Below are 15,568 nucleotides of genomic sequence, written 5' to 3'. Positions count from 1 at the left end.
TGGCTGAGTTCAGATTTGAAATGACTTCAGAGCTGATGCTCTCCCATTGTCTCCATCTAGCTGGAGCAAGTGGTCCCATATTATATGCATGCCTGTCTGCATTAGAAAATAGTGTGTGAAACAAAGAATAGTTACACCTAACACTTACAGCAGGTCCAATAGGTCCTGGGGCTCCTGGGGTGCCTGGAATTCCTTGAAGACCCTGAAATGAACATAATTTTAGCATAAAATAATTATAGCTGTAAAAACACCATACTCATTGTATTTCCTATAAAGATTTTTACTATCTCTTGTAGTCAGGGAAAAAATATTCTAGATAATCAAGTTACAGAAATATGGAATCTTAGAATTGGAAGGTACCTCAGAGGTCATCTAGCCTAATCGCATTTAGAAGTATAAATCTCATCTGGTGTAGTAGAAGGAATAATGGATTTGGAATAAAAAAGATTTGAGTTAAATTCCATTCCGGATATTTTACTATCTGTGTGATTTTGGTCAAGTAATTAACCTCCTTATGTCCCAGTTTCCTCATCTGTAAAATGAAGTGGTTGGACTTGCTAGGGTCTAATATTCCTTGTTTTTTAAAAATATTTAGTTATTTTTTTTGGCAAGGCAATGGGGTTAAGTGACTTGCCCAAGGTCATACAGCTATGTAACTATTAAATGTCTGAGTTTGAATTTGAACTCAGATCCTCCTGACTCCAGGGCCAGTACTCTATTCACTGTACCACCTAGCTACCCTCTAATGGTCTTTTGAGCTCTATATCTATGACTCTATAAATGGTACAGCTTGTGTTTCAAGACTTTCAATAATGAAAGACTCATGCCTGCATGAGGTTACTCTACTTCAGTCTTTTTAAATCAAAAACTTCATACTAGCCATAATTTAACCAAAAAAATAGTATGCACGCAAGGAAATATACCTAGAACTAAAGTTATAGCTACCACAATCTGATTTTTCTTTGATCATTCACAGAACACTTCAGAATTTTTTTAGGACTGGAGGATCATAGAAACCAAGAATTCTTGAAATGGATCTTAAATATTACCTATTTCCCTGTACTGTTGTATTGCATTTGGTAGCTGAACCCAACTAAAAATGACATTTTTATTTAAATTATCTGAACCTCATTTTACTCAACTATAAAATGGAGGATAATAATATCTATTCTTAACTACTAAATAGAGTTTTATAAAGTTTACATGAGCATGTGTATGAATGTTTTGCTAATTAGTCTATACCAACTGAGCTAATACATATATATATATATGTGTGTGTGTGTGTGTGTGTCTGTGTGTGTGTGTGTGTGTGTGTGTGTGTGTGTGTATGTATGCATAAAGGCAAAAATAGATGAAGTAGCAATTCCTGTAATTATTTTTTTTCTATTGATTGTTTTTCATAATACATAACATCATTGTAAAGTCACATAACCTTTCTAGGTCTCAGTTCTATCATCTGTAAAAGGAGAGGCTTGGACTAGATAACCTCTAAGATTCCTTAAAACTGAAATATTATGATATAATAATACTGAGGGAAGGAGCAAGAAAGGAAGGAAGCAAGAGAGGGAGTAGGGGCAGAGTGAGAGAGAGAGAGAGAGACAGACAGACAGACAGACAGACAGACAGACAGACATTGGGAAGAAGAAGGGGAGAAAGAGAAACTGAGACCCAGACCAGATTCAAAATTCAGTTAATGATTCCTACTATATAAGATATACTAAATATCTTATGTAGTTGAAATCTTTAATAACTTAAAACTGTATTATGCCTTCTGGGACATCCTGTATCTTTCACAGTATAATAATGCATTTTACCAAACTAAGAACAATTTTTTGTATCTTTTTAATACATTATCAATCTTCTTAATATAACAAAAGAAATTTTTTCCTTTGAAAAGATGCTATTTATGGCTTAGGCAACATGAATATCACAGAGGGCTCTTTTAAAAATCCTCATATTCCTACAAAGTTGTATATGTGCATTCCATTTCACGCATAATTCTTTCCTGACCATTGTATCAGTCTAGAGCTGCCGAATGAGTCCTGAGATTTTCTAATTTATAAGCTTGGGGCTCATTAACCTTTGATGACCACATTAAACTTTAAAATAAACTGCAGCCCATAAATAAAAAAATACATTCTCAGCAGTCTTTCTCTGAACAATCTGAAATGTTGTAGCAGAGATAGAAATTACAGTGGATTCATAAAGGGCAATAAGATAATTTTAGGAGACAAGCTGGTCATTGAGGAAGACAAATACATCATAGGTAGTAGGGCACTCCATTTAGCACAGAGTACCAAGTATAAGTAGAAATTAAAATTTACTATATGTCCATCGAGGGATCATCAGAACTATGGCCCTTCATTGCATGGATATTTTGAGCTCATAAGTCTTGCCTCAGTAATTGTCTAGTGAATATTTATTTCCCATTGTAATAATTCATGGCTGACAGTACTCCCCATATCTTAATTATCCATATTATCCTGAAAACATGCTTAGTAAGCCTTGAGCACCAAGTGAGTCAATTGTGTTGAGAGAGGTGTGTCTGTCCTCTACCAGTTTCTAACAAGTTGTTCCCTTGGTATTTGCAATAAATTTTGCAAAAATGTAAATCATGAACATTGGACAAATGAAGTCACTTTGCCATAAGCAATAGATGTGTAACTTCTCTCTAAAAGTATCCTCAGTCAGAGGAAGAAGCAGCAATGGAGATCAGAAGACTTGAAAGTATAAAAATACTTTGTAACTGGACTGAGATTTTTTCAGCTAAACAAATGATGTTCACATTAGATAAATCTTCTATTTATCTAATAGATTGGGATGGTGATGGTGGTTGAGAATAATGTTTAAAGTTCCTGATTTCATCACTTGTGGGAACCATCATTGGAAAACCTCCCTAATCAGTACATATCAAGAATTTAGATATCTAAATATTTGCTCATCCATGGCCACATGGCTAAGTAAGAATCTTCTAAGTATCAGAAGTAGGGCTTGAACCTAGAGAATTCCTTTCTCAAAGACTAGCTTTTAAACCACTATACCACATTGCTGCAATGATAGGATGCATAAGCTATATTACTTTGCTAAAAAAATTCATTTTTAGAAATTATAATTTCTGATCATGGCCAAGAATAATCAGGGGAAAGCTGAATTAATAGATTGGTTCTGTTTGATTTGTGATGTCCACACTTGGGAAGCTGGTAACTTGAAACCACTAGAATCACTTAATTCATTAATAGCTTTGTGTAGAATCTTGAATGAGGATTATATTGTGTTCTATATTGTGGTCTTTTTATGCAATATATTAGAAGTAGTAGCTGTTTCTAGTGGAACAACATACAATAGCTTTTTTTAGTCCACAAAGAGAGCAAAGTACCCTACAGAATCAATAAAAATTAACTTTTAATGAATTTACCTTGAAGCCTCTTTAAAAAACCAAATTCCAATTATTTCCTGGCCTTTCTCTTATTACCTTTTCAATTGCTTCCAAAATCTACCTCTTGAATCTAGGCAGTTAAAAGCTGTTGGACCATTTAAAATCTGTTACTGTTATTGCACTTTGGTGCAGTCTTCTACAGAATTTAAGAATGTACAAACTTGTTTACTCTTATTTTGAAAATAAAATACTTTTAGTACTTTATTTATGAGTAAAAATAAAAATAAAAAAACCCTTACCCCTGGACATGAATTCAGAACAACATCCTTCCCAAATAGCATCAATAGAAATGAAAAATTAATTCATGATAATTCCATGTAATATGAACAAAGTATAGATGACTATGGTGGCATAAATGATAGGTGGATTCACCTGTAAAAACCAATCTGTTTCATGGAATGCTGGCTTCCTACACTAAGCATCAAGGTTAGCATATGCCAGATGGTTTACTTATTTTCATTAAGAATTATTAGTTTCAAAACTGCCTAAATAAATAATAATTTGTCATCCTAATTGGTTTTTCTAAGAGTTAATGTGAATTATACAAGGACAGAATTGCATTCTGAGGATCACTGTGGCCCATAGCAAAAATTCTAAGACATTATCTCAAAACCATATTTGACCTTCAATTGGTTATTTTACTCAATGATTCAATTTTCTTCATGTTTGGAATGGAAAAGCTAGCAGTAAACATCAACACTTTTTTATATATGAAAAATCAGTTAGTAAAAAAGGTTCTGAAACTCACAGACATATGAAGATCTTTATCTTTTTAGTTCTTTGTTAGCAGTTTAACATGGGCTGTAAAAGAACCTATTGGAAAGGAACTCCATATTGAGTAGTGTCTTACATATTGCTAGTGTTTCAGTAATAAAGAGACAATTATTAGGAATAACAAAAAAATGTAATTAAAATAAGAATAATTGTTTTACCTCATCGCCCTTTTCACCAGGTAATCCAGAATATCCACGCTCACCTTTGCTTCCCTATGAAGACATAATATTTAACAATCACTCTACTGTTTTCCATCAAACACTAAAAGAATATGGCTTTGAATGTACTATTGACCAGATTGCAAAGAAGAGCCAGACTCAACCTCTATTAACATACCAGTTTAGTCTCCATTTAAGTTATTGTTCCTACATAACAACTCATGTAGCTTCTATATGCCTCTATCTTTTTTCCCTGAATTAAGGATCTGGACCAGAGGAAGAGAAAAGGTTAAAAAAAAAAGATCCCTTACCTTTGGTCCTTCTCTGCCAGGGATTCCTGGAGGGCCTCTTGGCCCAGTATCGCCCTGAAGAGAAAATTAATAATACATATTATGGGAACTGTTATATACATAATCCATAAAAGGCATATATACAGGATGCATTCATTCAATAATATTTATTAAATCCCTACTATGTATAATTCAATTCAACATATACTTATTAAATGAATATTATTTACAACAGTATTTTAAGTGCTGACAAATATACAAAGATAAATGAGATGCAGTGTTTCCTTCATGAGCTTACAGTGTAGTAAGATGAGATAAAAAAAATATACAAACAAAAATAATACTAATTAGACTATAGTAAGGGCAGGAGAGAAATGGAAAGTGCTCTGAGATCATTTCCATGCTTACCTTCCCTGTTGCATAATAATTTCTTCCAGGTTCCCCAGCTCCTCCTTCCTCTCCTTTGGCAATTTTTAACCCTGGGATACTTGGATGACAGCTTCCACAAACATTCTGTTAGGAATGTATAAAAGTCTAGTGACTTTAAATCATGCACATTCTGGTCAAGTCCCTCAGAATCTGGTTTCTATTTCAATTTAGTAATAAAGGCTAAAGGTTGCTGCTGCCAAAAATCTAGAATATATGAAAAAAAGCTTATGATGAAAGATTTTCTCCTTTCAAAACTATTCAGTTATTTGGGAAAAAAAAAGAATGTGACTTGAAAATAAATTTGCTTATCAGGAGAGGAATTTATTTGGGAAATAACTGTTAGTGTGACATTGGATTATTGCATAATATCCAAAAACTGATTAGAATTTTAAGGAAATTCTCTTTCTTTTGCTTAATTGATTCCTTTTCTAAGTACTAATTTGCCACCAGCTTTTGGTTTCCACCTTTCTCTTTTTCAAAAACCAGTTTATTTGCATTTCAATTACTTTTAGATTTAGTTTAGTAGGAACTTATATTTTAATGCTAAACCTCCTTATGATTGGATGCTGGCTTTCCAGTCTTCTTATACTTCCTCTCATGTCCTTTGATCCAACAAACTTGGTCTGTTTTCTGTTCCTAAGCCACAACACTCATCTCATAGGGTTTCATTCATGTTTTGGATAAGCTCTAACTCCAAAGTTCTACATATTGTAATCCTTATTTTCTTTAAAGACTTAGTTCAAGTGTCATCTACTGAGGGAAGTTTTTTCTTGATCTCCATGGATTCTAGTACCTTCCCCTTCCTGGTTACTCTGCTTTTGATTTATATACACGTTTTCTATGCCAATATCTGTATACCATTAGGATATGATTTACTTGAGGGGAGGAGCTAGTTCACTTTTTCACTTGAGTCTTCCACATAGCACAATTTCAATTTAGCTTAGGTTTTTAATAAGTGCTTACTGACTTCTCTGTATGTGTCTCTGTTTCTATTCTCTGTCTCTATTTCTCTTATCTCTGTTTCTTCCTTCTCTCTCTCTCTCTCTCTCTCTCTCTCTCTCTCTCTCTCAGTCTTTCTGTGTCTCTCTGTGTCTCTCTCCCTCCCTCCCCTTATTCTCTTTTCTTACCCTCTCCTTCTCTCTGAAACCCCCACCCCCGGGAGCTTTCATTGACTATTAGCTTAATATGAATCAACAACAAGGCAGAGCTGCTAGAAAACTCTCATGCAACATCATGTATTAATGAGTACACATCAAAGGCATCTGTGTCTGTTCTCTAAGAACAAGGCTAGTCAAGTTCAGAAAGGATGGGTTATGATCTACACTGGTAAATAGACTACCCACATGAATCTTTGAAATATCCAATTATTTAACTGCATAGTACATGCAATACAAAAGTCTTAGATGCTTTATGAAATTCAAAGATAATTAACTCATGCTCTCTGCTACTACAGAATTCACAGTTCCTTCTAGATGATCTGAGGGTAGGGTAGGAGGAACAGACTTTAGTGATACAATACAATCATAAATATGCAATACTATATAATAGTAAGTAAAATTAAGAATAAGGGCAATTAAGATGGTGCAGTGGGAAAAGTACTGGGCTTGGAATCAGGAGTTCAAATCCTGTCTCAGACATTTACTACTGTGTGACCCTGGGTAAGTCACTGCTTGCCTCAATTTTCTCATCTATAAAAGGAGATGGAGAAAGAAATGCAAACCACTCCAGTATCTTTGACAAGAAAACTTCAAATTGGGTCATGAAGAGTCATGTAGGATTGAAGTGACTCAACAACAAAAAAAATGAAGACTAGGAGAACTTAAGAGAGGTACATAGTTTTCTAGGTGACAGGACAAAAAAGTTCATTTAAAATCTGGGAAAAGAGCAGAAATGGAATGTTCAGCTTAGAGAAGAGAAAACTTGGGTAAAAGGAATGACATATGGTTTCAAATATTTTCAGGTCTGTCCTAATAAAAAACAAATTATTGTAGAGGAAAGGAGGGGTAAAAATTGTAGAGAGATAGATTTTAGTTTAATATAAGGAAGGATTTCTAGTAATTATATATATTAAAGAAGAAATGATTTTTAAAAGAAGTGAATTCCTAGTCATTAATAGTGTTCAAGAAGAGCTAGCTGAGCATATCAGGGACTTCCTAGAGGAGATTCCTGACTTGGGAGGGAAATTGAGTCAAATGACTTAGTATCTTCCAACTCAGAGATTCTATTAAAAAAGATTTCATTATCTCTTTATACCATCAACCTTTAATGTTCAGAAGAGATTTCATATTAAACATATGATGCTCCTATTACATTTAGTTATTATTAATTATAACACACTATGCTTAGCACAGTCCTTGTTTGTTGTGATAGATTCTTAAGAATTTCTTGTTGACTTGATATACTATAGGTAAAGAGGAAGGATTTACTATTCAATCCATTAAACTGTTTTATAATAAAAGAATTCAAAAGCTTATTCAAGGAACTTAAGAAATCATCTACCCAAAGTTTAAATTTACAAATGAGGGAACTAAGACTCAGAAAGATTATATTCTCAGTCATATGGCTAGTTAGTGCTAAAGTCTATAAATCCTTATCTCAGGTTTATTTGTGCCATTAAATTTTGTCTTTAGCTACTTATTATTTTTCTATTTTTCTTTCAAAAAATCCAAACTACCAAATTACCTCCTCCAAAAAGATTTATATTAGTATTCATAAATTATTTTTATTTATATCATTCTTTTATATTTTTTGATAATTTGCTATTATGTCTGTCTTTGAGGTTCCTTAGGGGGTTCTTTTAGAATGATGCATTTCTCTATCAAGTATTTGTTTCTAGAGCCTTGACCATGTTTTTGTTAATAGGAATACAGTACAGGCAGTGAGTACCTCATATTAGTGAAGTGCTCCTGAAACTTGGACACCCCAATGACTCTTTATTTCATCTTTAGTTGTTTTTTTTTGCAAGGCAAATGGGGTTAAGTGGCTTGCCCAAGGCCACACAACTAGGTAATTATTAAGTGTCTGAGATAGGATTTGAACCCAGGTACTCCTGGCTCCAGGGCCGATGCTTTATCCACTGCGCCACCTAGCCGTCTCTTTATTTCATCTTTAGAGCAACTCCCTTTACCAGCTCATCTATCTATCTATCTATCTATCTATCTATCTATCTATCTATCTATCTATCTGTCTGTCTGTCTGTCTGTCTGTCTGTCTGTCTATCTATCTATCTATCTATCTATCTATCTATCTATCTATCTAATTTCCATCTTATTTTGGTCTTCAGGACTCTTGTCCATCTATTTTCTTAAACTTCCCCTAGACGATTCATCAGAAACATCCAAGGACTGTCTTATCCTTTTTAATGGAACTTGTCATTCCAATGATAATTTTCACCAATGCAGATTGGCATCTCTTCTCCTTACTGCCTAAGAGGATTGCCTAGGGGTATTGAAAGATTAAGTTAATTTAAGAATTAATGCTCTGCCTCATCTGGCCAATTAGTATTAGATTTAGGACTTGAACCCAAGTCTTCCTGACTTTGGGGTCCACTCTCTAGGCACTGTGACATGCTGCTTCTCTTTTCAAGAGATGTCAGCAAGAAATTCTCAACACACAATTTTAGCTATCTATTTTCTCTCATTCTTGCCACATGCCTCCTACAAAGTGCTTTATGAGGGCATTTACTGAAATTTGTTCTTATTTAAACTCATAGATCTAATGAAGTCAAGAGTAGTAATACACATGCACTTGTGAGACTGGATGGATTAAGAAACACAGAGACTTTATGATGAAGGCCAAAGGAATGGTCACTGAATTCTTTTTTTTTTAAATTAAAAAAATTTTTATTTAAGACAATGGGGTTAAGTAACTTGCTCAAGGTCACACAGCAAGGCAAGTATTAAGTGTCTGAGGATGAATTTGAACTCAGGTCCTCCTGACTCCAGGGCCAGTACTCTATGCACTAGGGCCAACCAGTTGCCTGCCCCCCTGGCCAATGAATTCTTGTCCCCCTGAAAAGCTTTATCTATGTACCTCTATGGGAGTGATAAAATCAATCTGTTTTACTCAGAACTAACCATGCTAATGAAGGAAGCAAACTTAATGATGCAAAGGGTCAATTAGCAAAAAAATAGAATGTATATGATGCCATTTTAAAAACTCTTCTTTTAAAACTGTTTTTATGTATTAATGACAGCTTTTGATTATTGAGAATTAAAAACTCCTGATAGTTATTGTTGTTGTTTAGTCTTCAGTTGAGTCTGTTTGTTGACCCCCATTTGGATGGCAAAAATACTGGAATGCTTTTCATTTTCCTTCTCCCGGTCATTTTACGGATGAGGAACTGAAGGTCTGGGTCACAAAGCTTCTAAGTGTTTGAGGCCAGATTTAAATTTAGGAAGATGAGTTTTCCTGACTCCAGGCCCAACACTCTATCAACTGGGTCACCTAACAGCCTTCTGGTGTTTTTTTTTAACTTCAATAAAAATGCACATACAATATTAGGGAAAGAACACTCCTCTCATTACTGGATCATTAACCTGATGCTGTGGTTTAGTTAACAATACTTAATAGCATATATATAGAGAACTGCTATTTCTATGACTATAACCCTGATATTTATCAGAGCTATATAACCCTCACCTATGGCACCAATCCCCTTGCTTTTTCCTCATAACACATGGGTACAGACATAGATTATTTTTTACATTAAGTAGCTCCAACATACTTAATATGTTGTTAAGGAGAAGAACAGGGCAAGTGTCAGAGTAAAAATTCAGATTTCATTTTGACTCTGAATTTGCAGATGGAGAAAATGATTTCCATCCAAATTAATAATTAGCTGGTTGCTATGTTTGCTAGTACTCTATCCTCTTTTTTTTAAGGTTTCTGCAAAGCAATGGGGTTAAGTGACTTGCCCAAGGTCACACAGCTAGGTAATTATTAAGTGTCTGAGACCAGATCTGAACCCAGGTACTCCTGACTCCAGGGCCAGGGCTCTATCCACTGAGCCACCTACCCATCCCCCTCTATCCTCTTTTTATACAGTCATTGATATGATATGTTGGTGCCTTAAGGTGTTTTGTAAAAAACAAACTGTGATTAACATTCCTTCTCTGACCTCATTTACCACTTGTTTTCTAATTTTAAAATTCACACAGATTTTCTATTTATCTGTATTTGGGTTTTATTCCTTATTAGATTGTACTTTCTCAGGACAAGTATAGCAAATGGGATAATGCTTCCCATAAGGGGACAAGGTAACTTGCTTTTAAGAAAATACTGCAAAGAGATTTGTTAGGAAAAAAATTCATTTTGACAAAAACAATCTATTCAGGGTCTCTAAAGTTACTATCTCTTTTTCCAATAACTTATTTTAGTGTTGGGTCTATGGTACCTTTCCCAAAAGAAGGCACAAAATATGATGAGCAATATTTATCATTTATTTTATATATATATATATATGTATATACATTGATGTATATTTCCATATCCAACCTTTTAAATTTAATGGTGTTGATGAGACCAAACAAGCTCCATCTTGTAAGAATGTCCAGGCTATTTCCTTAGACATGAATAGAAACAGATAATCTTACATAAGTATAGATTACCTTCAACATAGCACCAATATCTCCCAAAAGAGGAAGTGCAATCTGTAATAAGAACAGAGATAAATAAATACACCTGAAAAAAATCAACACTAGAATCTGCCCCAAATTTATAAGTTTCCTATATCCATGCCATCAGAATAAATGTCATTTTAAGGTCACATATCATTTAATTTAAGCATTTCACATGAGAGAGAACCAAGAATTTTATTGAGAAAAAATTACCCTTTTCTGAAAATATTCTTCCTGGGATAATGCCCCTATATACTACTACTGAATAATCTGGATTACAAAGAAAAGCTTATTTAGAAAGAGAGAAAAAATATTCCATTGAAAAGTAGTTGTGTTGGCTGTTTCGAAAGTGAGAGAATTTTTGCATTAATTCTCTTTACTTTTATTTCCTAATGAAGCCAAATTGAGAGGGAGATACATATTGGCAAACCCTTATTTTATTTTTGTTTACACCTTAAAATGTCCTTTAGCATAATGATTCTATGAGCTAAAATAGATTTTTACAAGTTTACAAGGCGATTCACTCATTAGGACCAAATTTATAACCACATTTAGCTCATTAAGTGAGAAAGGGTTCAGTGTGGAAAGGTGAGAGATTTGTATGGTCTGTATGGCTGTGGAGTCAGATGGAGGCTTCATCATTCAAAATTACTAATTGATTGCTATGTTCTATATGGCCTTCACATATAGAAATGCTGATATTCATGCTATTCAAGAATATTTTCTCGTACCTGAAAATAAGGATCTACAATAAAATTTACTGTTTCCAATTATCACAGTCATTTCCACCTCTTAAAGTATTAGCATTCATGAATGCATACAATAATCCAGGCTAGTTACCTGTAAGTTTTGTTTAGAAAATAATGAGATTTATTAAGCAGCCAGCACTAGGAAGGGTCAAACTTCTACATATATTTTGACTATAATTGCTATTGGATTGAGATATTAAATGGCCAAATTCAACTGGGGTCAAACTTTTCTAGCTGAATTACAAACCCTAGAAAATGAATGTTTATCACAAAACAATGCTGATTCAGTCTAATTTTTCTCTCTAAAATAATGGGAGCAAACAAAACCACCAGGCAGCAAGGAAAAGTCTAATTAGTTGTGAAGATAAAAATCTGTATACTCTGATAGAACTCCTTGGCTTTTGTGTGAAAACCTAAACATTTCAAAAACAAAACCCAGGTTCAGTTTGTATACATACAGGGTCACCTGGGGGACCTGGCATTCCTGGTTTCCCATCTTTCCCTGGAGCTCCCTAAAAAAAAAAAAAAGAAAAGATCATCTAGAAAATTCCTCATATGATAGGCTCAATGAAAATATTAGAATGCAAACTTAATACTTACATCAGTTCCTGGTGTTCCTGGTAATCCAGGGAGGCCTCTAGGACCCTGAGAAGATAGAGAAATGATTATTTATGATAGGAGTCTTCTGACAATTACTTTCTATTAAACATACTATATTTACTTAACCAAATGACTTAGTAAGTATTCTACCTGAATACCTGGCTCTCCAGAGGGTCCTCTCAGTCCCTAGAAATGAAAACATGATCAATCAGATTTCTCTTTTTTGAAAAAAAGATAGGTATTTATTAGATATCTCATATATATATATATATCAGTTATTGAATTTAGTTGAATTTAATAACTTTCTAGAAGATTTAACAAAATCTCCATATAGTTCAAAAACCCACCCTATAAATCAAACACATGTTGCAAATGAGATATTGAGATGTTAAGAAAAAAATCACTATTCACACTATTTTCCATTCTTTTCAGGATAAATATGGCTATTCAATCAACAGTTGTATTTCTATTGTTTCAGTTGTGTCTGACTCTTCATGACCCCATTTGGAGTTTTCTTTGCAAAGATACTGGAGTGGTTATCCATTTCCTTCTTCAATCCACTTTACAGATGAGGAAACTGAGGCAAACATGATTAAGTGACTCACACAGGTAGTAAATGTCTGAGACCCTATTTGAACTTAGGTTTTACTGACGCCAGTTCTAGTGCTCTATCCACTTCGCCACTCATCTATGGGTTCTGCAGTAAAAGTTTGTTACATTGGATACTGCTTACAGAGAGGTGAGAACATTGACTTTTGAGTTCAAATCCTACCTCTGATACCTGTGTGATTCTAGGCAAGCTATTTAATCTTCCTGCAGCTCACAGCCCTCAGGTCTCATTCTCAGTGGATTCTGAGGTCCCTTCCAGCTCCAGATCTGGACCCAGATCTGCCTCTCCTTACTGCTTTTAAAAACTGCTATTCAAAGTAAAACTTAAATCAATCATTTTTTCTAATTTTAGAAGTTTAGAATTTAGGATAACTAAAAGGAGGCTCAAGGTTTGTTTAAATTTTTTAATTATTTGGATTTTTCCTTGATCCTACAATAATGCCAACTGAACACGGGCAGATCATCCTTAGAGGATATATAGAGGATACATCTGGATAGCAGTCTTCTGTTCTTTTCTTCCTTTCCTTTGAATTCCCTTCCATCTCTTCCCTCTCCTTCCATTCTCTTCTTTCCCTTCCTTTCCTTCCTTTTTCCCAGCTCTTCCCTTCACTTGCTTTCTCTTTCCTTCCCTTTTCACTGGAGATACAGAAGCAAAAATAAAACAGCCCCCCCCGCCCAAAAAAGTTTGTGTCTGGCACAAGCAACATCATGTATCTCCCAAAGTAGATTGGCAGTTTCTCTGTAATGTATAGTCTTAGGGCACTGACAAGTTAAGGGGCTTACCCAGAGCTATCCTATATAAGGAGCAGGACTCAAACCCAGAACTTCCCTATTCTAAGGCTAATTTTCTCTTCACTATTTCAAGCTCCTTTTTTTCTATCAATTTGATTTTTATTACCTTTTTTCTCTTTTCCTTTTTATTTTTATCTTTGGCTAAGAATGCTCAAAACTATAATTCCCAAAACTACCACTTCCTTTGTAAATCTTCTGTTTCCAGCTGTATCGTATATTCTCTCTCTCTCTGGAAATTAATTACCTGACAGAACAGATAACTTCATTGTTGTCCTTTCTAACTACCACCACCCCCCCATCTTTAAATCTCTTGATAAATTCAATAAAGGACTATTTCCAAAAAGAATATGGTTAAAAATTTTTATTCATCTTTCCTTTGTTTTCAAATTCTATGTGTTTTTAAGAGTAATTTTAAAACGTTTTTGCTACTCTTTCCCAACTGCTAAAACTCTTACGTGGAAACTATTTCTAGTAGTGCTTAATAATTTTATTACTTCCATTTAAAATAAGAACTTTTAAATTTATTATAATTAAGTGTCATTGATATGAATCCATTACTACTGACAATAGGGAAAGTCTAGGATGAGATGGCAGCCAAGAAGCAAGCAAACCCATATGTACTTGCTTGAAGGTACAGCTGCTATATAATCAGACAGCAGAGCTTTTATTGGAAAGAAACTGACAAAAAAGGTCAAAAGGAAGCAAGAGTGAATGCATTCAGCAGAGGAAGAACAACTATATAGATTATACTGCTTTAACTATGTTCTTATCAATTGTTCCTGGACAAAGTAAATAACCTGTGCACTTTAAGAATCAGTATCAGAGATTCCTTGGATGTTGGAGAGCTGATCAACTGCTAAGAGATATCAGTTTGCTACAGGAGTTTCTATTTTACTCTGGGTCAGCCTATTTGGGGTTAGAACACAGAAAATGTGCTTTCTTGTACGAGTGATATGTGCTGGGAGCTGGTGAGGTTGCTAAGGGTTGATACTCTCCAGAGGAGGAGAACCAGCTTTATCCCCCTTCTCTCTACTTTCAGCACCCATGCTATTATTGAAGTGTTTTGTAATGTTTCATAGTTGTCATCATAAATTTTTTTATCATTTTTTTGCAAGGCAAATGGGGTTAAGTGGCTTGCCCAAGGCCATACAGCTAGGTAATTATTAAGTGTCTGAGTCTGGATTTGAACCCAGGTACTCCTGACTCCAGGGCCAGTGCCATATCCACTGTGCCACCTAGCTGCCCCCATTATAAATTTTTTAAGGTAAGTTTCTTTTGGGCAGTTTGGTGGCACGATGATAGAGTACCAGACCTGCAGTCAGGAAGACACATGCTCCTGAGTTCAAATCAAATTAGCCACACACTAGCTGTGTGACCCTGGGCAAGTCATTTAACTCCCTTTGCCTCAGTTTCCTCATTTGTAAATGGAGCTGGAGAAGGAAACAAAAATCACTCCAGTATCTTTGCTAAGAAAATCCTAAAAGGGGAGGGGTCACAAAGAATTGGACACAATTGAGCACTAACTGGTTTCTTTTACCTTTATTTTACCTGAAAGAAAGTGACTGTCGAATCCCATAGTGGATAAAGATAGACATTATCAGAACCTTTAGCTTTAGGTCTTAGAAGGTCATTTTTCCTTGAATAAATATACCAGCTTTCCATATCACTCCCTGCTCCAGTTGGCTCACTATTCCCCCTTACATTAAATATATATATATATATATATATACTCTCTATACCTTTCTCACCTGGCTTCACCCTACCTTTCTTGGATTACTTTACATCATTCCCCTTCATGGTCGTTTCCTGTTCTTCACACACGATATTCTATCACCTGTTCCATGCCTTTGATTTTGCCATTTCCCATGCCTGGGTTTCACTCCCTCCTCATCGTCATCTGATGAAATCCATTTCCTTCAAAAGCTCAGCTAAAATCCTCCCCTCCCACAACATCCCCATAGGTGAGACTTTTCCTAATCTCCTCCAGAGCTAGTTCTCCCTTCCTAATTACTTTGTATAGACTTCTATGTGTACACATTAGTTCTCCTGATAGAATACAAACTTCTTGAAAGTAAAAATTATTTCATTTTTGTCTTTGAATCTTCTGAGCCTA

General features: G+C 34.8%; 1 protein-coding gene across 1 annotated transcript in view; it reads right to left on the bottom strand.

The window, feature by feature from the left end:
• COL19A1 (collagen type XIX alpha 1 chain) overlaps positions 1-15,568 on the bottom strand; it is a 407,957-nt gene that overhangs the window by 60,463 nt on the left and 331,926 nt on the right. The window contains exons 27-34 of the mRNA XM_074237299.1: positions 12,205-12,240; positions 12,055-12,099; positions 11,913-11,966; positions 10,697-10,738; positions 5,067-5,171; positions 4,680-4,733; positions 4,369-4,422; positions 149-202 (exon numbers count right to left, since the gene is read on the bottom strand). Of these exons, the coding sequence (XP_074093400.1) occupies positions 149-202; positions 4,369-4,422; positions 4,680-4,733; positions 5,067-5,171; positions 10,697-10,738; positions 11,913-11,966; positions 12,055-12,099; positions 12,205-12,240 (444 nt within the window). The remainder of the gene's footprint in view (positions 1-148; positions 203-4,368; positions 4,423-4,679; positions 4,734-5,066; positions 5,172-10,696; positions 10,739-11,912; positions 11,967-12,054; positions 12,100-12,204; positions 12,241-15,568) is intronic.

The sequence above is a fragment of the Macrotis lagotis genome, chromosome 5, assembly GCF_037893015.1.
Source record: "Macrotis lagotis isolate mMagLag1 chromosome 5, bilby.v1.9.chrom.fasta, whole genome shotgun sequence".
Lineage (NCBI taxonomy): Eukaryota > Metazoa > Chordata > Mammalia > Peramelemorphia > Peramelidae > Macrotis > Macrotis lagotis.
The sequence above is the reverse complement of the archived record's forward strand: the minus strand, read 5'-3'. Positions and strand labels throughout refer to the sequence as shown.